This window comes from Mastigoproctus giganteus, chromosome 6, assembly GCF_048544385.1.
Source record: "Mastigoproctus giganteus isolate SK-2022 chromosome 6, ASM4854438v1, whole genome shotgun sequence".
Lineage (NCBI taxonomy): Eukaryota > Metazoa > Arthropoda > Arachnida > Uropygi > Thelyphonidae > Mastigoproctus > Mastigoproctus giganteus.
The window spans coordinates 155967149-155991854 of record NC_143580.1 but is presented as its reverse complement, the minus strand read 5'-3'; the positions used below and the strand labels follow the sequence as shown (position 1 = coordinate 155991854).

The 24706-nt window shown below is 37.2% G+C and overlaps 1 protein-coding gene across 1 annotated transcript in view; it reads left to right on the top strand.

The window, feature by feature from the left end:
* Nucleotides 1-24706, top strand: part of LOC150084675 (uncharacterized) — a 284941-nt gene that overhangs the window by 196329 nt on the left and 63906 nt on the right. The window contains exon 14 of the mRNA XM_090376319.1: nt 16196-16337. Within this exon, the coding sequence (XP_090232445.1) occupies nt 16196-16337 (142 nt within the window). The remainder of the gene's footprint in view (nt 1-16195; nt 16338-24706) is intronic.

The window sequence follows — 24706 nt, the reverse complement described above, 5'->3', positions numbered from 1 at the left end:
AATTCATTTGACTCCCAGCCATAATATGCATTAGTCTAAAATTATACATGATATCAAATTTCATGTGCATATGACTAACTGTATACAATAGCATTAATGCCTCATATTAATAGACTAATGAAATAATTTTATAGTACCGTATTATTAAGTTTAATTCAAGTGTATGCACATTACATTAATATTATCTAAGAAATTATAATAAATTGCAACTAAAAAAATTAAAAAAGAGCAGTTTCTTGTTGTTTTACCGAAACTTGGCTTGCTGAATTGCCATTGTGTTGTGTAAAGAAATACTTAAGGCATCGATTCCCAACCTTGTAGACGAGCAAAAATAGTGTCAAAGTTGATTACAAGAAATAGGTGTTCTTTTGTATTTTTCTTCTGCATACACAATAGAAATTTCTTCTTTTAGTGAGATTGTACAGCAAGTTAAGGATATTGGTTCACTATGGAGCATTCACAATGTGATAGACACATACATAAAATTATATGCATGTCTACCATTTATAATGCAGTGTAAATTTGTGGCAACATATTTGTGTTTATAACACTCCTTCCATGGAAACATATTTGCGTTTATAACACTCCTTCCACGAACACAATGAAATTGTGGACAGCAAATTTTAAAACTCCCAGTACTGTGAAAGATGTAAACCCACTAGGAGTTCAATATACAGTTAAATACAAAGGTTGGTCCATAAGTAATGTCCCTTTGGGCATAGAAGTACTTAAAGACAGTTTTAAAATTTATGTAATTTATTAAACAACACTGGGAAGCATGTATACATTATTCTGTGTGTCCACCTTGTTTATCAATGCAGTTGCAATTGTTCTTTCCAACTCACATATGCAAAGTAGTAAAAATATGGAACCTGCTGTTGAAGCCAGCCATCCCAATGTCTTTTTCAGCTCCTCTTCACTCAGAAAGTGTTGTTCCATGAAGATATTTCTTCTTATGTCTAAACAGGAAAAATAAAAATTATATGGAACCAAGTTTAGGCTATATGCAGAGTGAGGCAAAAGTCAACACCCCGGAGTTTTGCTCCTGGAGTGTGGCGTTTTCGTCTGAGGCATATGGCAGTGTGTAGCTTGTTATTATCATGGTGTAATGGGATTTGGAGACCTGTTAGAGTCTTTCTTTGTTTTAGTTTTAGTATTAGTAGTATTAGTTTTAGTATTAATAGTGGCAACAAGGCAGGAAAGTAAGTTTATACAACATCAGCCAAAAAAAGAAACACACATAACAACACTTCCCATATCACTTATCCATCCCCTCTAATGATATTTTGTCCAGTTCTTCCTTGAATTTGTTCAGAATTCTATACCGCAACCATCTTTCCTCAATTTAAATTTATGCCACTTCGCGTGAAGTGTGAGCAAGTGGCAGGCTGCTAGGATTAGGTGGAACAATACCAGGGTATATCTGCCAGGGGAGAAAAGTTGATAACTATATACTTCTACCAATGCTAGAAGTATAGTAAATAAATATGATGAATTGAAGTGTTGGTCAAGACATCAAAGGCAGATATTGTTGGGATATCAGAGATGTGGTGTCACACAGATAAAAGGAATGCAGAACTGGAATTTGGGGAGTACAATGTGTACAGAAAGGATAGACAGGATAGGAAGGGAGGAGGTGTTATGCTGTTAATTAAGAAAAACATAAAATCAAAAGAAGTGCATCCAGTTGATATAGATGAACAGTGCACTGTTGAGTCAGTTTGGTGAGCACTGCGAAAGCAAAAATAAGAGGAGGAGGAGTGTGTTATAGGCCTAATGACTCGAATGAGTACAATGAACAATTGTACAGAGAAATAGTGGGGCTAGTAAATCAGAATGTCTTATAATGGGGGAATTTAATTTTCCAGATATTGACTGGAACTTGTGGGTTTGTCATTCACCCACTAGTAAGACTTTTGTGGATTTATTGGATGATTGTTTTCTGCAGCAGCATATTCGAGAGGCAACCAGAGAGGGGAATACTCTTGATCTGGTTATCAGCAGTGATCATTCGTGTATTAAGAATTTGCAGATAAAGGAACCACTTGGTGGCAGTGATCACAGTGTACTGATGTGGGATTTACTTAAAGATATAATTACCATCAGGGGTGAAGGAAACGGTTTTTGCTTCCGTAAAGGTGAGTAAAGTTGTCTAAGACAGTTTTTAAATTCTGTACAGTGGGATCAACTGACGATGTTACCAACAATAAATTCTAAGTGGGAAGCATTCAAGGAATTAATCGTGGAAGTTACTAAAAGTTTCATACCTATTAAGAAATATTGTTCAAGATTTAGGCCTAAATGGTTATCAAATGAACTAATGAGATTCGTGGGATGCATGGGATGCATATAAATTATCAAGCAACTCAGAAGCCTATGGCAGATATAAGCTAGTCTGTAATAAGGTCACAAAGGAGGTTAGGCAGGCGATCGCAGATTATGAAAAATCTTTGGCAAAGGATGCTAAGAAAAACAGCAAGAATTTACATATATAAACTCTAAAAGGAAGGGTATGAATCTGATTGGTCAACTTGATGTCAATGGTTCGCCTGTTGATGATCCTGCTCAGATAGCAAACTCAATGACTATTTTGCATCTACATTCACACATGAGGAGTTATTAAGGTTTGAAAATGGCAGAAGGTTATCAAATTGTAGCAGGGTGCTTAATGATTTTGTAATAACTGAGAGCAAAGTGGAGGAGAAATTGTTGAAGTTAAACATAAGAAAGGCACCTGGGGTTGATGGGATCTATCCAGTTATATTAAAGGAGGTGGGAAAGGAAATAAGCAAACCCTTAGCCATAATTATGAGAGCATCCTTGGACTCAGGGGAGGTCCCCACGGACTAGAGATGTGCAAATGTATCCCCAATTCACAAAGGGGGGATCGAAGGGTGACACGAGTAATTACAGACCAGTTAGTTTAACTTCTGTTCCAGATAAAATAATGGAGTCACTGGTTAAAGATGCATTGCAGGATCATCTAGACAAGACTGCAGCAATAATTCAGACAGCATGGGTTTGTTAAGGGAAAGTCTTGTCTGACAAATTTGATAGGATATTATGATGTGGTTACAAAGGAACTGGATGCAAAAAATAATTTTGATATCATATATTTGGATTTTAGGAAAGCTTTTGACACTGTTGCGCATGGAAGACTATTGTACAAATTGAGCAGAATGGTATTAAGGGTAAGTTGCTGCACTAGATAAAAGGATGGTTGAGTGGGATAAGACAGAGGGTGGTAATCGATGGGTGTTGCTCTTCTTGGACTAATGTTATTAGTGGAATCCCACAGGGTTCAGTGTTGGGTCCACTGTTGTTTTGTATATTTATCAATGATATTGATGAAGGTATATCAGGCTTAGTGTCGAAGTTTGCAGGTGATACAAAGGTTGGCAGGGTTGTTAATGAAAGTAATGGTAATGTGCTACTGCAACAGGATCCAGAAAATTTGGCAGGCAGATGGGCTAAGAAGTGACAACTGAAGTTTAACCTTGACAAATGCAAAGTACTGCATTTGTACATATGGGTAGAAGTAACCCCAGAGAAACGCCAACTGTGTGGTACTACACTTAAGGTGGTAGAAAATGAAAAAGACCTTGGAGTAATTGTGCAGTCAGATATGAAGTTTTCTGAGCAATGCAGACAGCCTGCCAGGGCAGGTCATGGGGTTTTGTCAATGATATATAGGAATTTTGCTAGCAGGGAAAAGGAGCTGTTTGTCCCTCTGTATAAGGCAATGGTCAGGCCACACCTTGAGTACTGCATACAGGTCTGGAGGCCTCATTTTAGGAAGGATGTAGATTTGCTTGAGCGTTTACAGAGAAGGGTAAGATTGATGAGGGGAATGAAGGGATCCTCTTACCAAGAGAGACTTAACTGTATTTCCCCATGTATAAGACGCACATTAACTTTGGGGCCAGAAATTTGAAAAAAAAATGTATTACATAAAGTTATTGAACTCAACTTTTATTCATCATAAAATTCATACAACTCCTCATCACTGTCAAAACTCCTATCCATTAGCTTGTCCTCATCTGTGTCTGATTACGAATCACTGTCTTCATATATTACCTCGTCCTCAGTTCCATCTATGGCATTTGAAATGCCACACTTCTTAAATGACTTGACAACTATCTCAATCTTGATATTATCCCAGGATCTTTTCACCCAGGTACAAACTTCTCCTGTAGTTGGTTTCTTCACTCTTCCTGCTGGTGTCAAATTGTCCCCAGAAAACTTCATCCATTGGTTACATTCGTCTCTCATGGCAGCTTTGAAGGGTTTGTTAATGCTGACATCAAGTGGTTGGAGCTCAGATGTCAAGCCTCCAGGTATGACAGCAAGTTTTGTTTTTTGCTCTGCAGCAATCTTTTTTTGTGTTTTTTGTTATGTGTGCCCTGAACTGATCAAGCACCAATAGGGCAGGTTTGCTTAAGAGCCCACCTGGTCTCCTGCTCCAAACTTTCTCGAACCAGATCTTCATCCCATCCTGATCCATCCAACCCTCGTCATGAACGCAGACAATCACTCCTCAAGGAATGTTTTCTTTTGGCATTGTTTTGCGTTTTAAAATCAGCATAGGAGGCAGCTTGGTTCCGTTGCACAACAAACTAGAACAACTGTATAATGGCTCTTTTCATATCCACTTGTCTTCACAGTTACAGTTTTCACCCCCTTTTTGTCAACAGTTCTGTTACTTATGACATCAAATTGAAGGGGGACTTTGTCCATATTTGCAATCTGTCCCAATTCAAACTGATGTGTTTTCCGACATTGAATGACAAAACAATGAAATTCAAGGACCTTCTGCTCATAGCTTTCAGGCATCTTTTCGGCAAGTCTGGTGCGTGTACACATGCTTAGTCCATTCCGTTTCATGAACCTGAAGCACCAATTGTGTCCTCCTTTGAAATCAGTAACTTCATTTTCATCAGGAATTCTTCTTCTTGCTCATGCTGAACCATCTTTGTGAACACAGGAATTCGAATTGCCTTTTGCTCTTCAATTCCCTCTCTAAATCAGGCTGACTTGCCTCTCATGGCCTTCTTCTGCCATGGCATTTTCAGTAGGGTTTCTTCTTCCCGTAGCCAGTCTCGGATTGTTTTCTCAGTTGGAGGAGGATCAAACTTACGTTCAGCAGCACGATTTCCATTCACTTTTGCAAACTGGATCACTTTTAACTTGAATTCAGCATTGTATGAAAATCTTTTCTGAGCCATTTCTGAACGTGGCAAAACATAACCTAATATACCGGTAAGAAGTGAGAAACAATGAATGCAAAGACAACAAGCGGGAAATGCAAGTAAAAAAATCTACAAACACTGTATAAGCAACACACAGTTTTTAGACCCTAAATTTTTCAAAAAAGGGTGGGTCTTATACATGGGGAAATATGGTAAGTTCTGCAAATTGCAGTGTCTGGAGACTAGGCACCTGCACGGTGATCTGATCGAGTTGTATAAGGCCTTGAATGGGTTGAGCACGCTGAATTCTGATGGGATCCTTCCACTTGTTCAGATTATGAACTTAAGAGGGATTCTGGGGATTTCAAATTAAGAAAAGACAGATGTAGAATAGATGTGCGGAAATTTGCCTTTAGCCAGCGGGTGGTTAATTGCTGGAACACACTTCCACCTGTCGTTTTGGAAGTTGATAGGTTAAATAAATTTAAGAAGGAACTGGATAGGCATTTGGAGGGAATGGTGTGATTTTTTTTTTTTTTTTTTTTTTTTTTTTGGCTGATGCTGCATAAGCTCATACACTTGCTTTCTTGCATCACATGCCACTACTACTATTACTATGTTGTGGGGCAGATATCATCTTTTAAGGGCACAAAAGGTGATATTGTTGCACACGTTAGCACTAATGACCTTAAGAATAAGAGATCTGCAGATTTATTTAACAAGTACAGGTCAATGTTGAAAAAAAGTCGCAAGTTATGGTTAAATTTGAAAGTGTCTGCAATATTGCCCAGACACAATAAGAAAGAGTATATGATGAGAGCCTTGTCAATCAATTCGGGCGTGGAGAGATTGTGCAAGGCTCATGGGGTAGAATTTTTTTTCAGCGTGGTCTATGTTTGCTAACAGGAGATTGCTTCTACAGGGATGGAATACACTTAAATAGAAAGGATGCGAGATGATATTTGCACCCTTAAAAGATAATATTTACTGATGCTATCAAGGCAGTGTTAGGTGGGTTAGGAAAACTGCAAGCTTTGGGGCAATCATAGACTAAAAGATTAACAGTAGCTGCAGGCAGAGGTGAAAGCGATACTTCCACTGCTTCTATTGTAATGAGCAGCAACCCAGAGAGCAAGATTCTGGGGATTTCAAGAGCTGCTGGGAGTCATCATGGAACAAGTAAATATATGGGCTGTGTTAGGGTAACTAAGAGTAAGCACAGATGCTTACTCTAAGCATGGATACTTGCATGTATGCCAATACTAGAAGTATAATAAAGAAATTTGATGAATTTGAAGTGCTGATCAAGGCATCAAAGGCAGATGTTGTTGGGATATTAGAAACATGGTGTCACAGAGACATAAACAGTGCAGAATTAAAATTTGGGGAATACAATGTGTACAGGAAGGATAGACAGGGTAGGAAGGGAGGAGGGGTTATGCTGTTAGTTAAGAAACACATAAAATCTAAGGAAGTGCATCCAGTTGACATGGGTGGACAGTGCAATGTTGAGTCTGTTTGGTGTGAAATAAACACTGGGAAAGGGAAAATGAGAGTAGGAGTGTGTTATAGGCCTAATGACTCTGGTGACTACAACAAAGAGGTGTGCAGAGAAATAGAGTGGGCCAGTAAATCAGAATGTCTTGTAATGGGGGATTTTAACTTTCCAGATATGACTGGAACTTGTGGGTTGGTCACTTGCACACTAGCAAGACTTTTGTTGATTTATTGGAGGCCTGTTTTCTACAGCAACATGTTTGAGGGGCTACCAGACGGAGTAATACTCTTGATCTGATTATCAGCAGTGATTATTCATGCATTAAGAATTTGCAGTAAAGGAACCACTAGGTTACAGTGTTCACAATGTACTTATGTGGGATTTACTTAAAGATGTAACTACCATCAAGGGTAAAGGGAAGTGTTTTTGCCTTCGTAAAGGTGACTACAATGGTCTCAGACAGTTTTTAAAGTCTCTACAGTGGGATCAACTGATGTTAAAAACAGCAAATTCTAAATGGGAAGCCTTCAAGGAATTAATCTTGGAAGCTACCAGGATTTTCATACCAACTAAAAAATACTGTTCAAGGTTCAGGCCTAAATGGATGTCAAATGAACTAACAAGGCTCATGCATATAAATTATCAGGCAACACAGAAGCCTATGATGGGTATAAGCTAGTCTGTAATCATATTCACAAAAGAGGTTAGGCAGGTGAAGGCTGATTACGAGACATCCTTAGCAAAGGATGCAAAGAAAAACGACAACTTCTTTACTCGAGTAAACTTTAGAAAGAAGAGGATGAATCATGATTGCTCCACTTGATAGTGATGTTCGATTATTGATGATTCTGCTCAAGTAGCCGATAAACTGAATGAGTATTTTGCATCTATATTCACACATGAGGAGTTATTCAAGGAGGGGAATTCCAGAAGTTTATCAAACTCTAACAAGAATCTAAGTGATTTTGTAATAACTGAGAGCAAAGCGGAGGAGAAATAGTTGAAGTTAAACATAAAAAAATAACCTGGGGCAGATGGAATCTATCCAGTTATATTGAAGGAGGTAGCAAGGGAAGTAAAGCAAACCCTTAGCCAAAGTTATGGGAGCATCCTTAGAGTCAGAGGAGGTCCTCATGGCCTGGAGATGTGCAAATGGATCCCCAATTCATAAAGGGTGTACAGAGGGTGACACAAATTATTATAGACATTTTAGTTTAACTTCTGTTGCAGGGAAAATAATGGAGTCACTGGTTAAAGAGGTGATACAGGATCACCTAGACAAGACTGCAGCATGGGTTTGTTAAGGGGAGGTCTTGTCTGACCAATTCGATTGGATACTACGATGTGGTCACAAACGAACTGGGTGCAAAAAATAATTTTGATATCATATACTTGGATTTCAGGAAAGCTTTTGATGCTGTTGCACATGGAACACTGCTCCAAAAATTGGAGTGTTATGACATTGAGGGCAAGTTGCTGTAATAGATAAAGGGATGGTTGAGTGGGAGATGGCGGAGAATGGTAATAAATGGACACTGCTCTAAGTGGAATAATGTTATGAGTGGAGTCCCCCCCCCACATAGGTTCGGAGCTGGGCCCGTTGTTGTTTTGTGTATTTATCAATGATATCGATGAAGGTATATCAGGCTTAATGTCAAAGTTTGCAGATGATACAAAGGTTGGCAGGTTGTTAATGACTGTAAAGACAGTATGCTACTGCAACAGGATCTAAAAATGTTAGACAGATGGGCTAATAAGTATTAACTGATGTTTAACATTGACAAATGCAAAGTACTGCATATGGGTAGCAGTAACCCAAGAGAAAATATACAAATAGACAAATATATGGTACTACACTCAGGTAAGTGGAGAACAAAAAAGACCTGGGGGTTAATTGTGCATTGAAATATGAAGTTCTCTGAGAAGTGCAGATAGGAATTTTGTCAATGATATATAGGAATTTTGCTAGCAGAGACAAGGAGGTGATTATCCCTTTGTATAAGGCAGCTATCAAGCCAAACCTTGAGTACTGCATACAGGTCTGGAGGCCTCATTTTAGGAAGGATGTAGAGTTGCTAGAATGATTACAGAGAAGGGAAACAAGATTGAGAGGAACAAAGGTGTGTGCTTACGAAGAAAGGCTGCAAAGTTCTGCAAGTTGCAGCATCTTTTTTTTTTTTTTTTTTTTTTTTTTTTTTTTATGAAAACCCCAAACACTAGAGGTGTTACAACCTATAGTATTTAGTACTGTGTTTGGGTTGGAGGTTGAGAAGATGAAAGAAGATATTTGTTGGCATTAGACTTGAATTTCTGTAGATTGTGTAATTTCAGGAAATACGTATGAAGGAAGGTTGTTCCAGAAAATGGCAGTTGAATGAATAGACGAGGAAAATGAAAAGTTGGTTCTGTAAGTTTGAAGTTGGACCGTAAATAGATGTTGGCTGGTGGCAGCATGTGTTCGAACTGTTTTGAAAGAGATAGTGGGAATTATAGAAGCAAATTCAGAAGAACAGTGCCAATGGAAATATCTGTAGAAGAGGCATGCAGCAGAAACAGTAGGTCTATGAGACAGCGAGTGGAGAGACTCTGTTAGAGATGAATCATAAATTAACCTAATTGTACTCTTCTGAATGGAATCTAGAAGCCTGAGAGAGATTTTGGGGACACTGTCCCAGATGTGGGAACAATATTCCATGGTAGGGTGGATTTGCGATTTGTACGGAATGAACAGCTGTTTAGAAGAAAAGTAATGCCGAGAGTGAAAGAGAAAACCAAGTTTTTTAGATGCAGAGGAAGCAATATTTGTAATGTGCTTGTGCCAAGAGAGATTAGAAGTCAGGGTAATCCCCAAAAGAGATATATCATTTTGCCTAGAAATCGGAGTGTCACCAAAGATAAGCATAGGAGCAGAAGAATCCTTTTTGCGAGATATAAGACAGGACTGAGTTTTAGAAGGGTTGAAATCAACTAAGTTGTCTTTGCCCCACTGGAGAATTACCTGGAGATTGGCATTTAAGGAATTGGTAGCAGATATTCGAGAAGTTGAAGCTGATTTAGCAGGGCAAGGTTTCTCAAAATGGAAAGTGGAATGCAATGTACTATCATTGGCAAAACTATGGATAGGATTTCCAGTCAATGGAAGGTCATCAATATACAAGAGGAAAATAGTGGCGGAAAGAACTGAACCTTGGGGACACCAGCATTAGTAGAGAACTTAGAAGACAGAGAGCCATCTACCATCACCCTGAGTGAGCGATCAGAGAGAAAACTGGATAACCAATTACAAAAAACAGTTGGCAAACCATAAGATGAAAGCTTGTTTAGGAGACCTTTATGTCAAACACGATCGAAAGCATTTGAGATGTCAAGAGCAACCACTTGTGTTTCACCAAACTTTTCCATTGGATTTGTCCATAAATGGGTAACATAAGCCAGAATATCACCAGTGGATCGACACTGATGGAATCCATACTGGCGATCGTTGATCAGACAGAAGGTTTCTAGGTAGTTTAAGAGTTGGCAGTTAATTGATTTCTCCATCACTTTAGAAAGAGTAGAAGTAATTGCAATGGGACGATAATTGGATGGGAGGGATTTGTCACCCTTTTTTAGGAACTGGCTGGATATGAGCAAATTTCCAAGCAGAAGGAAAAACACCTTTGGAATAAGATAGGGAAAAAAGGCAGCAAATAACTGGAGTAAGTTCAGGAGCACAGGTTTTGAGAACAAGTGTAGAAATACCACCAGGACCTGGAGATTTCTTAGCATCAAATTCATCAAAATCCTTCTGACATCCTTTTGACAGAAGACTACAGGAGGCATTAAATAGAGTGTGTTGGGAATGGTGGGGGGGGGGTTGTTTTTCCAAGATCATTAATACAGGAGTTGGAAGAAAAATGGGATGCTAGCAGGCTGAAGTGACAATGGAACCAACTAGTTTTGACAGAGGTGGGAGCAGAGATGGGCAAAAAGTTGTGGCCAATAGCTTTGGCAAGAGACCAGAATGCTCGGCTACCATTAGGGCAAGAAGCTACTTCTACTCTTAGCCTGTTCAAAATCTAGTTTGGACTGATTAATAACTGCTTTACAATTGTTGGGGGCTTTGGTGTAGGAAGAAAATGAAACTGAAGATTTGGAAACAAGCCAATTACGATATGTAACGTTCTTCTCTTGAACAGCCTTAGCACATTTATTGGAAAACGAAGGTTTAGATAAAGGACGAAATTTTACAGTTACTGACATGATCTGAGTAAACGTTGACATCAGAAGTTTTGAAACAGTAATCTGACCAAGGAAAAGAAAAAAAAATCTCGCAGGTAATCCCGTTTTGTATTCTTGTAATGCCAAACAGTATGTGGGAATAGGCATGAGATAAAGGCTCCATTGGAGGAGAGACAATCACAAAGTTGTGATTTGATGTGCCTAAAGGACCACTCACTTTGACTGTGTACTTAGAAATGTTGTTTGTGAGAAAAAGATCAAGCATGTAGGCTGTATGGTTAGGATTGTAAAGTATTATTCTAGGTAAATGAACAATCTGTGCAAGGTCATTAGTAATTGCAAAAGATTCAGCATCTCAACCAGCTGTGTTGATGTGACTAGAAAATGGAAGCCAGCTGGAGTTGTGAACATTAAAATCACCAAGGAAAATTACCTCACTGTTAGAAAAGTTGGACTGAAGAAAGTCAAGTTGCAAAGAGAGGACGTCAAAGAGCTCCAAGTGATTAGTTGAGTTGGGAGAACGGTAGAGACAATAGATGAATTGGACACAACGAGGTAGAGAAATTTTAAGCCAGAGAAGATTGAAAAGAGGAGATTCCTAATTACCAAGTCTCTGACAGGGAATATCAGAATGGACATATGCACATATTCAACTCAAAGTACCACCTTTGAGTCGAAAGGAATCATACAGTGAATAATTTTGGCAACTGAGATGAGCAGTGGTTGAATCAACCAATAACTGAGATTCTGTCAGAAAAAGTACATGGGGTTTGGCAGACTGCAAGTGGAAATGGACATCATTGAGATTAGAATTGAGACCACTTATATTTGTGAAATTAACTAGGAAGTGTTTGGGAGGTTTAGATCTTTTCGCAGATAAGCTTACTCTATTAATTTAAGAATTCATGGTGTATTCAACAGTAAGAAAAAGTGGGGGAGACATGCTGTATGAAGTAATGAATTTTTGGATATGGTATATGCATTGTAAGAATATCCTTGATATAACATGGCCTCGACAATGCTCCCCGCATACAACTACTCAGACTCCCTCCAGTCACTATCTGGCAGAGTAGAGGTAGCAAGATTATACACTACCTGATCCGGAAGCCTCCTAAAGAGTTACCAATATGTTTGGTCCAGTGTACTAATTAGTGGTCGGCCTGCGGATACCGTTTTAGAGCTGTACCCTCGAAATGTAAGGAAGATTGGATCCCACCCTGATGTTCATCATAAACCCAAAAGTAATCAGTCATACTGCATGATGGAAGAGATGGGGATGGGTTGACCGGAACTTAGCTCTGGAGAATAAACGGGTTCCACCACTTCAAGCCTCCAATAAGCAAAGTCATGGTATTACACCGGTTGATGAGAGTCATCTACCACCTAGTATTGCCTGGTAACACAGAGGGGTGGCATTCCTCCATGTGGTGTGGGTGCCACACCTCAATCCCTGCTTACGTTGGTTCACACCTGGGTGGTCATCCACAATGTGCATGTGCATGGAGGTTATATCCAGGGTTACTAACTGTCCCACCATCGTGAAGGTGTAAGCAGAGGATTTGGCTGTCACAGACCTTGTGGACTTTGCCGATATTGGGTCCACTTGATTTGAATATCACCCAAATATCAGTTTCATCAGCGTTTTAGACTCCCAGGTAGCAAGTACAGCTTGTCTGGCATATCTGAGAGTGACTGTGACAACCTCAAAGACCATTTGGTGATTAGGCACCTATGAGGTGATCTGATTGAGGTGTATAAGACCTTGAATGGTTTGAGAAGGCTCAATGCTTACAGGATATTTCCGTTTGCTCAGATTAAGAACCTGAGGGGGCATAGATTCAAATTGAGGAAAGACAGTTGTAGAATACATGTGCAGAAGTTTGCCTTTAGCCAGCGGGTAGCTGATTACTGGAACAGACTTCCATCTGTTGTTGTGGAATTTGATAGCTTAAATAAATTTAAGGTGAACTAGACAAACTTTGAGTGACCGGATGGATGAAATGGGAAGGTTTTTTTTTTTTGGCTGATGCTGTATAAGCTTGCTTTCTTGCATCAAATGCCTCAACTAAGGCTAATCAGCATTGAGATCACCTCAGTCACATCTCCTTACAGGTGCCTAGTCTCCAGGTAGCACTAATCGCGTTGCACTTCACTGTACAGTTTTGAACAGATCCACATCTTTCCTAAAATGAGCTTCTAGACTATATGCAATATTCAAGATGTGGGCTAACCATTGGCTTATTATACAACAGGATAATCACCTTCTTATTGCTGCTGGCAAAATTCCTGTATATCCTTGACAAAATCCTATGAACTGTTGTAGCCTGTGTACGCTATGCTACGTGGTAGATGACTCTCATCAACCAGTGCAATACCACCACTTTGCTTATTGGAGGCTTGAAGTGGTGAAACCCATGTTTAGTCTCTAGAGCAAAGTTTCCATCCTCCCCCCTCATACTTCTTCTTCAACCCATTTACGGTACTAAGTTTGTTTGGTTTGGTTTTTAGTAGCATTAGCAACTAAGGCCATATTGCTCCGGGATATGCAGTGGTCATTCCCTGACCTTTCCGCATCCTCCGTATTTGGTGATGACAGGCTCGAACCCTGGTCTAATCAAGAAGCATGTGCTACGCACTGCTCCTTCTTCCCACCTGGCTACGGAGGCGCCTACGGTACTAAAGGTTCTGATACCTTTCATGTTTGGGGTTTTCATAAAAAAAAACTCAGAGAACTTCATATCCAACTGCACAATTTCCCCCGGGTCTTTTTCATTCTCCATTGTCTTTAACATGGTACCACACGTTTGTATCTGGGATTACTGCCACCCATATGCAGCATTTGTCAGTGTTTACCTGCCTTGATTTCAACTGCCATTTCTCATCCCATCTGTCTAATTTTTTCTATCTCTTATAGCTCACCTGATTACTGTCAAAAACCACCCTGAATCCAGGATGCTCTCATAATTATGGCTATTGGTTTGCTTTCTCTCTTAATATAATTAGATAGATCCCATCCATCCCAGTGTCTTTTTTTAAATTTTTTTTGTGTTATATTATAAGATATCGTTACCGTATTTATAAATAGTGTATGATCGAATTTGTGTAATGTAAACACGTGTTATACGAGGACTGACTGTATACGGCTCGACTGACGCGATCCATTTCTCTCATGAAAACGATGTAATTTCCGACAAACGTTGAGCACGAATTCGAATGCACACATATAAATATGACAGTTGGAATACAAATTCTTGTATGCTTCCTGCGCATGTCTGCGCAGGAAGCATACTTGTCTGCGCATGTGCAGCTCATGCGCAGCAAAGTTGAATTTTGTTCATCTTTCGCTCTCACTCTCCGCCGTCGCACCGTATATCGATAACATATGAAAAACGACCTTGAAGATAGTGGGCGGCAGTGTTGCCAAACGAAAAAATCAAGAACTGTGTAACTCCAAGTTTGCGTAAGTCAGGATATTACTGTACTTGGATTTCAGGAAAGCTTTTGATACTGCTTTACAAAATGGAGCGGTATGACATTGAGGACAAGTTGCTGCAATGGATAAAGTGATGGTTGAGTGAGAGACGAGAGAGAGTGGTAATTCAACATTCTGCAAATTGCAGTGCCTGGAGAGTAGGCACCTGCGAGGTGATCTGATTGAGGTGTATAAGGCCTTGAATGGGTTGAGCAAGCTGAATGCTGATGGGATTCTTCTTCTTGCTCAGACTAAGAACCTGAGGGGGCACAGTTTCAAACTGAGGAAAGATAGTTGTAGAATAGATGTGCAGAAATTTGCCTTTAGCCAGCAGGTAGCTGATTGGTGGAACAGCCTTCCATCTTTTGTTGTGGAAACTAATAGCCTAAATAAATTTAAGGCTGAGCTGGACAGCCATTTGGAACGAATGGAGGGGTGAAATGGGAGTGTGGTTTTTTTTTTTTTTTTTGGCTGATGGTGCATAAGCTTGCTTTCTTGCATTGTATGCCTCTACTAATGCTAATGGACACTCAAAGTGGAATAATGTTATTAGTGGAGTCTCCCCCCCCCCAGGTTCGGTGCTGGGCCCATTGTTGTTTTGTGTATTTTTCAATGACATCGACGAAGGTATATCAGATTTTGCAGACAATATGAAGGTTGGTAATGACAGTAAGGAAGGTACGCTACTGCAAAAGGATCTAGAAAAGTTGAGTAGATGGACTGAGAGGTGGCAACTGAAGTTTAACATTGACAAATGCAAAATACTGTAAATGGGTAGCAGTAACCCTTCACCTATTTTTAACTGTGCGGTACTACACTCAGGGTAGTGGAGAATGAAAAAGACCTTGGGGTAATTGTGCAGTCAGATATGTAGTTTTCTGAGCAGTGCAGCCTGTCTGCACTATAACTCATGGGATCTTGTCAATGATATACAGGAATTTTGCTAGCCGGGATAAAAAGGTGATTATCCACTTGAAGGCAATGGTCAGGCCACACCTTGAGTACTGCATACAGTTCTGGTGGCCTCATTTTGTGAAGGATGTGGAGCTGCTGAAACATGTACAGAGAAGGGCAACGAGGTTGGTGAGCAGAACAAAGCGGTGCATTTACCAAGAAAGGCTTCATTTCTGCAAATTGCAGCATGTGGAGACTAGGCACCTGCAAAGTGATCTGATTGAAGTGTATAAGGCTTTGACTCCTCTTGCTCAGATTATGTACTTCAGGGGACATAAATTCAAATTCAGGAAAGACAGTTACAGAATATACATGCATAAGTTTGCCTATAGCAGCGAGTGGTTGATTGCTGGAACATACTTCCATCTGTTGTTGTGGAAGTTGATAACTTAAATAAATTCAAGGAAGAACTGGACAAACCTTTGGAGCAAGTGGATAGGTGAAACCGGAAAGTACACCCTCACATTCACCAGGCTCTGGAAAAGTTTTTCAAGACCACGACATTTTGTCATTGCTCTGCCTACCAACCTGTATAATCTCAAATGCGCTGTTGGTATCCATTGATCCTGAAACCATTTTGGGTTGAGAACTAGCAATCTAGGCAGTTCTGTTGTATTATTAAGTCTGAAACCTTTGACAATATGTTACAAAATGTGGTAAGAAATTTATTTCCACCTTGATGGACTGTAAAGCCAAAATGGAATACATTTTAATTTTTATTAGGTGTAGAAAACTTAAGTGTAACTTGCCTTTAAATGTAATTTTATTGGTTTAATCACAATAAATTTTTGGAATTGGGAAGATCATTTTGAGTTGTCTTATATTTATGTTATTTAATATCTGTTAATCATTTACTTGCAGGTAAGGAAATCTCATTGGTACCCACTCCAAAGGAAACGCCACCACAGTCACCTGTTTTTAAACCTCTACCAACACCATCTCCTTCACCTGTTTCCCTAATTTCAGAATTACCTATGGATTTATCTTCAGATAAAGAAATTAGGTATCTTTATATTTATTTATTTTAATTGACTTTTTTGAGGAAAGACATGTATAACATACAAAGGCATACATCCTTGACATTATCATCTACAGGCAGGTATGTGTACCACACACGTATTGCACGCAGGCCTTGATTCACAGGAGAACCACCTTTGACAATACCCCCCAATCCACCAAGCCAAATCAACACCACTGATCTGAGTCATATGCTTTGCCACTCTAGTCCTAAGTATAATTTCAGTGTTGCGGGAATAGTGGCAAATTTTCAGTGTTGTTAATACTACAGTATAGCACTAGCCTATTAACAGCTAGTATAGCAATATATGTATTATGCAAAATTTATAAAAAGCTACAATGTTACTTATATGTGCCCACAAAACTTCACAAAAGAAAGTATTCAAATATTGTTCCCATATCTGGAATGGTACCTCCAAAACTTCTCAAGCCCCTAGACCAGTGTTTCTCAAACTTTTTTTTTAATTATTGCCTCCTAAAGGGCTTTTTTAGACACTTTTTTCCCCTAATCATCCCCCCCCATGAAATTTAAAAAAAAAAATACTTTATACTTTTTTTATTCAATGGGATCCTTGATCCTGATGCTTCTTAGCTAAAAATTCAATTTTCGGTATGATGTTATTAAGTTTAATTCTAGTCCTCTCGAACATATATCAGTTCCGTTTCTTTCTTTTGTTAATATTTAATGTACTGAACTAAAACCACTTTCAACCATATAAGACGTAGGAAAACAAAGTACTTTGGCAATTTCAGACCACATGTTGGTCTGAAATCACCAAAAAAAAATCCAAAAAAAATTGGATAAAGAAGTTTAGTTGTTTTTTGATCCCCACAATTCAGCCATTCGACATATTTCGAATTTATATTTGCATTCTTCATTACATTTTAATTCAACGAGTTCTTGAATTTCTTCACTAGCAGACCTGGCATTGCATCCAATTGGATCTAACATCCATGGCTTCACTTCAAAAGAAAATAAATCTGAAAATCTATTTTTCATTTCACCTTTTAAAGAACACAAATGATCTGAATTTTTCTTAAGATCATTCTCAGTGAGAGATTCATTGATTTAAGCTAACCATACCATGAAATTGTTTTCTCTTTAAATTGCTTTCAAATATTTCCAGTTTTTTAATGAATGCTTTTAGTGTGTGTTTGCAGTCTATCACTGCAAATAATTTCCCTTGAAGTTATACTTCATTAAGTTTTCAAAAAATCCAAGTCATATAGTGTATGGTTGTTTTTGTGTTTGCTGATCTCCTTTGCTAAATCTGTGTCTCCTTTGCTTTCTAAAAAAACTAATTATTGTATTAAAAAGATTTATAAATCTTGTTACAGTTTCCTTTAGAAAGCCATCTGACTTCTATGTAAAAGAAGCCTCACATACTGTTCTTCATTATCAACACATTTTCTGAAAAGGCGATCATATTTGCTATATGACTTTATTTTATTGATGGTTTTAATAACTATACTGAGAAATTGATAAAGAACTGGACTAATATTTATTGCAAGAACTTCGAGACATAATTCATTTAGGTGAGCTATAAAATCTTTGTCTTCCAACCATGGAGGTAGCATCACCAATGATACAGGATACCAAATTTTCCAATGGTAGCACTTGTTTTTCATAAAACCATGTTTTTACAGCAGCAAAAATGGATGCTCCAGTACATTTCTATATATTTTACAAACATCATTGAAATAATGAACATATGCCAATAGAAAGGCCTTATTATCAGTAACTGTGGATTCATCAATCTGAATAGAAAATTTTCTCATTTTTAGTTTGTCAATTAGCTGCTCTGCAATGTTAACTGACATCTCATCAATTCATCTTCAAATTGAATTGTTGCTCAATGGCAGTACTATTAAAATACCGGAAGGTTGATGCATCACTGTTGAAATTACAGTCTCTAATGCGGGTCATATAACAGTCTCAGCAACTGTATGAGCACTACCAGTTTTTCAATGATTTCCGCAATTTTATAAGGAGCAATCATTTCATCATCATTTGTTTGTGTATTCTTCGTAACTAAGGAAGTATCAGTGTTATATTGCTCAAAATTCTGTTTTAATGTTTTTTAAAATATTCGACACGTTTACCAACTTTATCAGGATGTTTCTTTTTAGGTGATCTAAAAGTCTTGATGGTTTCATAACTTCATTTGAAAAAGAACTATTACACATAAGACACATAGGCTATCTTCAGTCAAATGGGCTTTCAATAAAACCATAAGCTAGATATTCATCCAGATACTGTCGACACTTTTTCTTTTCGGAACGTGCCATGATTGATGATGGGTTGAATAATTACAAATATAAATATAAACTATTTTCATTTAACTCTCATAGCCCATGTCACTCACAAAAGCACTGGATCAAAAAAAAAAAAAAAACAACCCCACAAGGAAAAAAATAAATCAGTACTAATTGTCGCATAGAAAGTAGAAACAATAGACTGAAATATTTCCTCATCCTATCCATGTCTCATATATATTGACCAATGAAACAAAAGAATAAATAAACTACGCCACGCCGCCACCAAAATCGTAGCTGTCAGAAAGGTGCAAATGCCAAGGATTGCAAAGACATTACCTCTGAAAGCTTATGCATTTAATGCCTATGAAAAGCAAAGGTGATTGAATTAAATCACGCCCACTATCTTCCTTTTACCAAATTTCTCATTCACTCCTAATATAATATACCTATATGTTAAAAATCAGTTGTCTCAGGGAAAAAGAAAACCCGATGAGAGAAATTAAATATTAAGGAATAAGATGTCGGGTAGGGTTGAACTTTGGAGGGCCACAAACCATTGTAATATCCGTGGGTTTTTTTTTTTTTTTTTTTCACCTCCAAAAACCAATTTTTGCTCCCATTGAGAATCCCTGCCCTAGACTCTAATCATAAGAGAGCAGCCAGTCAATTAATGACCTGTCTGTTATGAACTCTCTCTGCTCTGTCATAGGCATTCAGTTTCTGCTGCTTTCCTTTTTTGTAGATACTTACATTAGCACTGTTCTGAATTGGCATCATTAATTCCACTGCTCTCTACCAAAACAGTCCAAACATTCCTCAACCAGTTAACATCCCTTTATTTTCTAACTGCAAAGTTGTAGAACTAACTTTTTCTCTTCCTCGTGTATCCCTTCTATTTCTGTTCTTTGGAACAACCCTCCTTCACATGTATTTCCCAAATATTTTAGTTAGAAATTGAAGTCTAATGTCAACAATTATCTTCTGTCTTCTCATTGTCATTCAACTTATACATGGCACTAAGTACTACGGGCTTCAATACATTTGTCTTTTGGGTTTCATATATATATATTGGAATTATGTCTAATGACAATTAGATTTAAATATTAAATTTTTAAATTGCGTAAATGAGGGTATTAGCTCCTACGTTAATGCTACAAACCTGATGCTCCCAAGTAGTACCATAATTTTAAAAAGTAATAATGTATAAAAAAATTAAGTACATATATATATATGTACTGTGAAGATTTATGCATCATATCAGTGTGACTGGTTTTATACAAATGTGTCATGGATGAAATTTGCTCTTTTTTGTTTAATTCATAATGCTTTATATAGTAACTCTTTAAAAGCCTCACTTTTGGAGATTTGACAGCTAGCTTTCAAAATTTTCCATATTTTAAAGAGGTATATTCTAGTACTCAAGCAGTTTTAGAGGAACACATCTCAATAAATATTAATCACAAATAACTGAACTTATTTACTTACACATGTAAATATTTATAATGGCTACCTTGCCTTTCATCTGTTTGTGGACAGCAGACTTTAAACTGCACAGATAATTCAATGGGCTTAATTCTCACAGCAGCATAAACTTTATGGCAAGTTTATGCTGCTATGAGAATTAAGCCCTTTGCCTTGCCCTAGTATTGCACTACTTTCAAGAGATAGTTTTAGTTATATTACCACTTCGAAAACTGATTTTGTATACTGCATGGCAGCTCACATTGAACAACTTTTTTGTCTATGTTGTCACTAGAGGCCTAGAGTTAGTCTTGAAACAGGCTGTCAAAGCAGTTTCTTCTTTTAAATAAATGGTCAACATTTTGGAGAGGTCATCTCTTTGAAAGTAGCGCAATATCAGGTTTGTTTTTTTGCAAGAATTAAGACCATTGCATTATCTATGTGGTTTAAATCCTGCTGGATTTAAACCACATAGATAATGTGACCTTGTATCTTGTCCTTTAATCTGTTGCAAAAACAGATAGTCCTGATAGCATCTTATAAAGAAAAAAATTTGCTATTTTTGCATGGATTCTTAACAACAGCAAATGCGATCATTTGTTGATATGAGTGCTAAATTGTTTTCTTAATATTTCCAGATTGTAAAATGATTTTAATATATGCCATATCTGTATTTTCGTTACTTAAAGATGTCTTTTGTCACTTTGTTTCAAATCTCTTTTCAGGTGAAATTTATAAACAGTATTCCATATTACATAAAAAAATGTTCTTTTACTTTATTAAGGTGAAGCTGAAAATCTGTATCAATGTTATTGGTTTTGCAAAAGAAAGGTTTTTAAAGCAGATTGTGCCTCTGTACAGGATATCATGTTGATTAAATATTCTTTATCCTCATCTTCACTAATGTCCTTATCTGTTGAGATTCTGTTTTCGTGACTTTGTCATCCACATTTACATAGTTGTAAATTTTTGGAATTCTGATAACTACGTCATTACTTTTTATCCACAATAGCATTTGAATGCCACCAATATTTTCTTAAATGTCTTCTTCATAAGCTTTATTTCCCATAGATGTAATGTTAAAAACAGGGGTTATGTTCTCAACAATGAAGACCACAGTAATGTTAAATAAAGATCAACAAAACAATATTTTATGCTTAAACAATGATTTGTTTATCCAAAGAAATGAAAACATAGCCTTTAAAATCAAGCAAATTATAATAACAAAGAAATTGTCATACAAATGTTAAAGAATGTTTATTCTTCATCATCATTGACTGATTATGATGAAGAATATTGAGATCTTGTTTGCTTATGATCTCATATTTTGTTTCCAGTTTTATTCCTCTTTGCTGTTTCTTATTATTAATATCACTCTCCATAGTATTACTTCATTTTGGCATACTGTACAGTATTAACAAATGCACGCACAGTAGTATGCATAGCTTGAAATGCTGTATTTATGAATGTTTAGCATTTATTTATTACAATTAATGTTCATATTTTTGATTTTGTTGTTACTTGATACTTGAAAAAAAGAACTTGCAAACCCAGGAACTCGTAAAGCTGGAACTGCCTGTACATATAGTGGATGGCATCAAAAATGGATATTTATTGTGTCTTTCTTTTTAATTATTTATGAATTCCAGGAGTAACATCTTTTAAAATGACATTTAAAGCTTCTTATAACCTTGATCCGTGGGTTGGAAAACAGAAATTGAGTTCAGTGATAAAAAAAAATACAGATTTGATTTGAAGTTGCAAAGATTAAAATGTGATGAACAATTTTCTAAAATGAGCAAAATTTTCCTATTTTTTTTCCCTAAGTTCAATGTCCCATTTATGCATCCCTTCTTCAAAATTTAGAGATATTATCAAGCTTTTTTTTTTTTCTCTCAGTTTCACACATTTTATTAAAGCAGGACAATCAGTCACGCTTTGGATAGTTTCTGCCTGTGCAATTTACACCTTTAAGCTGTAGATTGAGCATGTAAACAGTTTGTAAAGCACACTGGCTTCTTTATCATTAAAATTCCACTTTTGCCCCAATCCTTTCTTAATTTGAATTACACATTTTCAGTACAGTCATAAGTCACTACTTTGTTTACACCACTCATCTTATAATCTATCACACTGGATGAGCAATTTTTCAGCTTGAAGTTTTAGAACAGTGTCACTAATTGGAATATTAAAATTTTCTTTCACTTTAAATCAACTAAGAATAGCATCCCCTACATAATTTTCATTATAGCTATAGTTTTTACACTACCCACTTATTTCTTTTTCAAAGGCTCAGTAATTTTTTTCCAGCAGGTGAGCTAATGTTTATGTATGAGGTTAAGGTTTAAGGTAATTAGTGTAGGCATTTTCAAATACCCACATTACTTACTCCACCCACTAACTCACAAAAAACATCCCCTTTCTCTCTGATTTGAGATTTTTTTCTTTTCACACTTGCCATTTCAAATTTTATCAAATTGAAACTGAAGTTTACAGATCACAAAAGGGTAAATCAAGAAAAATTCAAGGCCCTTTCACATTCAGAGTTTAAGATGAACTGAATTTTCACTAGGAGCAACTTTGAAAGTTGTATGCTTCATAACCTTGCAGGAAAGTCTCACCTTAATTTTCACGCTGTAAAATGCAAGGCTTCAATTGCAGCTGCCATTTAGTACTGTACTCTTTCTTACAGTCACTCCACATTGAATGATGACTTCTTGCTGCATTCATATGGCACAAAACACTATAGGCATAAATGGTAACTTCTATTGCTGTTTATTGCTACCTAAACATTTTCGAAAATGGCATTGTTACAGAATCTGTTTTTGATGTGTATTTGAATTTTTTGTTTTTGATGTGTATTTGATGTGCTCTTGAACTGAGTGGGTGACATAATGACTCCTGATTATGAAATTTTCTTGTTATACCTGCAAAACTCACAATTACTGCACTCATAAGCAGGGACTCTTTCTCTTAAAATACAGAGATCTAACTGTTTGATTTTTATTTTCTCACAGCAGCTTTGATCTCATTACACCTATGCTCATTATAACATGGAAAGTAATGTTCCACTGTATTTACATAAAATGTTGGAAAAGGTGAAATTCAGTTTACATTATCTAGTACAATAATAACCATATTTATAAGGTTACAATACTGTGACTGTTTGTCACATGCCAGCAATGCTTTTTTTGTGATGGACACAACGGTGCGGTGTACCGGCACCTTTATTAACAGTGTGTGACATTTGCATGCAGTAAATTTCGAAATTTGAAATATTCAGTAATTTTTTTTTTTTTTCACATATTTAACCATTATTCAAATACATACGCTTAAAGTTATTTAACTAAATTTGCATTTTTCACTGTCTATTGTTAAGATATTTTCTATATAAAACTTTATAACCATTTTTGGAATTTTAAATTACTCAGTCGGACCTCTGTTTAATGAACTTAAAATAGTTTTGGTTGAGCGAAAAAAAATTTCATATAACGAACAGATTAGGGAGACTCGGTATGCACTGTTCACACTTCTGGCCTTCAGGCAATTAGTGCTGCTGCACAAATTAAGAGAGCTAAAGGGATTATTTCACTTAGTGACACTCGTAAATCCTATCCGACTACCTGTCCCACATACCGAGAACTTTCGCTGGTCAAGGGGTATTCCCGATTCGAACAGTGGGCTCTGGTCAACCTTCTACTGTAAGCACCCTCTTTGGGAATTAGGAGAGAGTGGTTTTCTTTACAAATAATCAACTGTTGTTTTGCAGAACCGTGTTTTTTCCATAAATGTTTCTGTAAATTTTTCATATCTCTATTTACAGGCCCCAAGTGCAAAGCGATTCTGTGATCAAGTGACTTTTTGCTCTGAATTAGCGCTCTTTCTTGAAGTAGAAATCGTTTCCTTATTTAAAGCATTTATTAACACACAATTAAATAATCCATAGAAAAGAAAGCAACTTTACTAGAATAAGAAGGAAAGCAACCTTCTCTTTCCCTTTTATTTTCTTGTTATATCTTAATTACTAACCTCCTAGTGCTTGGTCACAGGGCGGCACTGCTCCTGCCTCCACGTGGCGGGGCCGGTAACCTGGAAGGGAAAAGCTCTCCCTTTCAGGGCGAAATGGAGCGAACTGACTCCAATACCCAGGAATCCACTGGGTCAACGGACCCGAATAGAATTGATCTAAGATATGAGAAATCTAGTTCTTTCGGAGACACCTCTAAGGCAATCAGAAAAGGCGACAGAAATGACTCTGTCTCCACAAAGAGATTAAAAACTGACTCTCAAGTTTTAATTTCTCCAACATATATTATTGTACACTCAAATACTGAGAAAGCGGTAGGACAATTGTCACCCTTTCTCATACAAAAAACTCTTGAGAGTTATGTCGGCCCACCAAAACAAGTTAAAAGACTAAAATCAGGCGACATTTTGGTAGAAACGGCCAATGCTAAACACTCAGAAAAATTATTACAAATGACAACCTTTGCAGGAATACCAGTAATGGTATCCCCGCACAATACATTAAATACTTCAAAAGGTGTCATTACGGAATGGGACCTTCTAAATGTGCCCGAAGAGGAAATTCAAATGGAACTTCAGGAACAAGGAGTCATCAGTGTTAAAAGAATT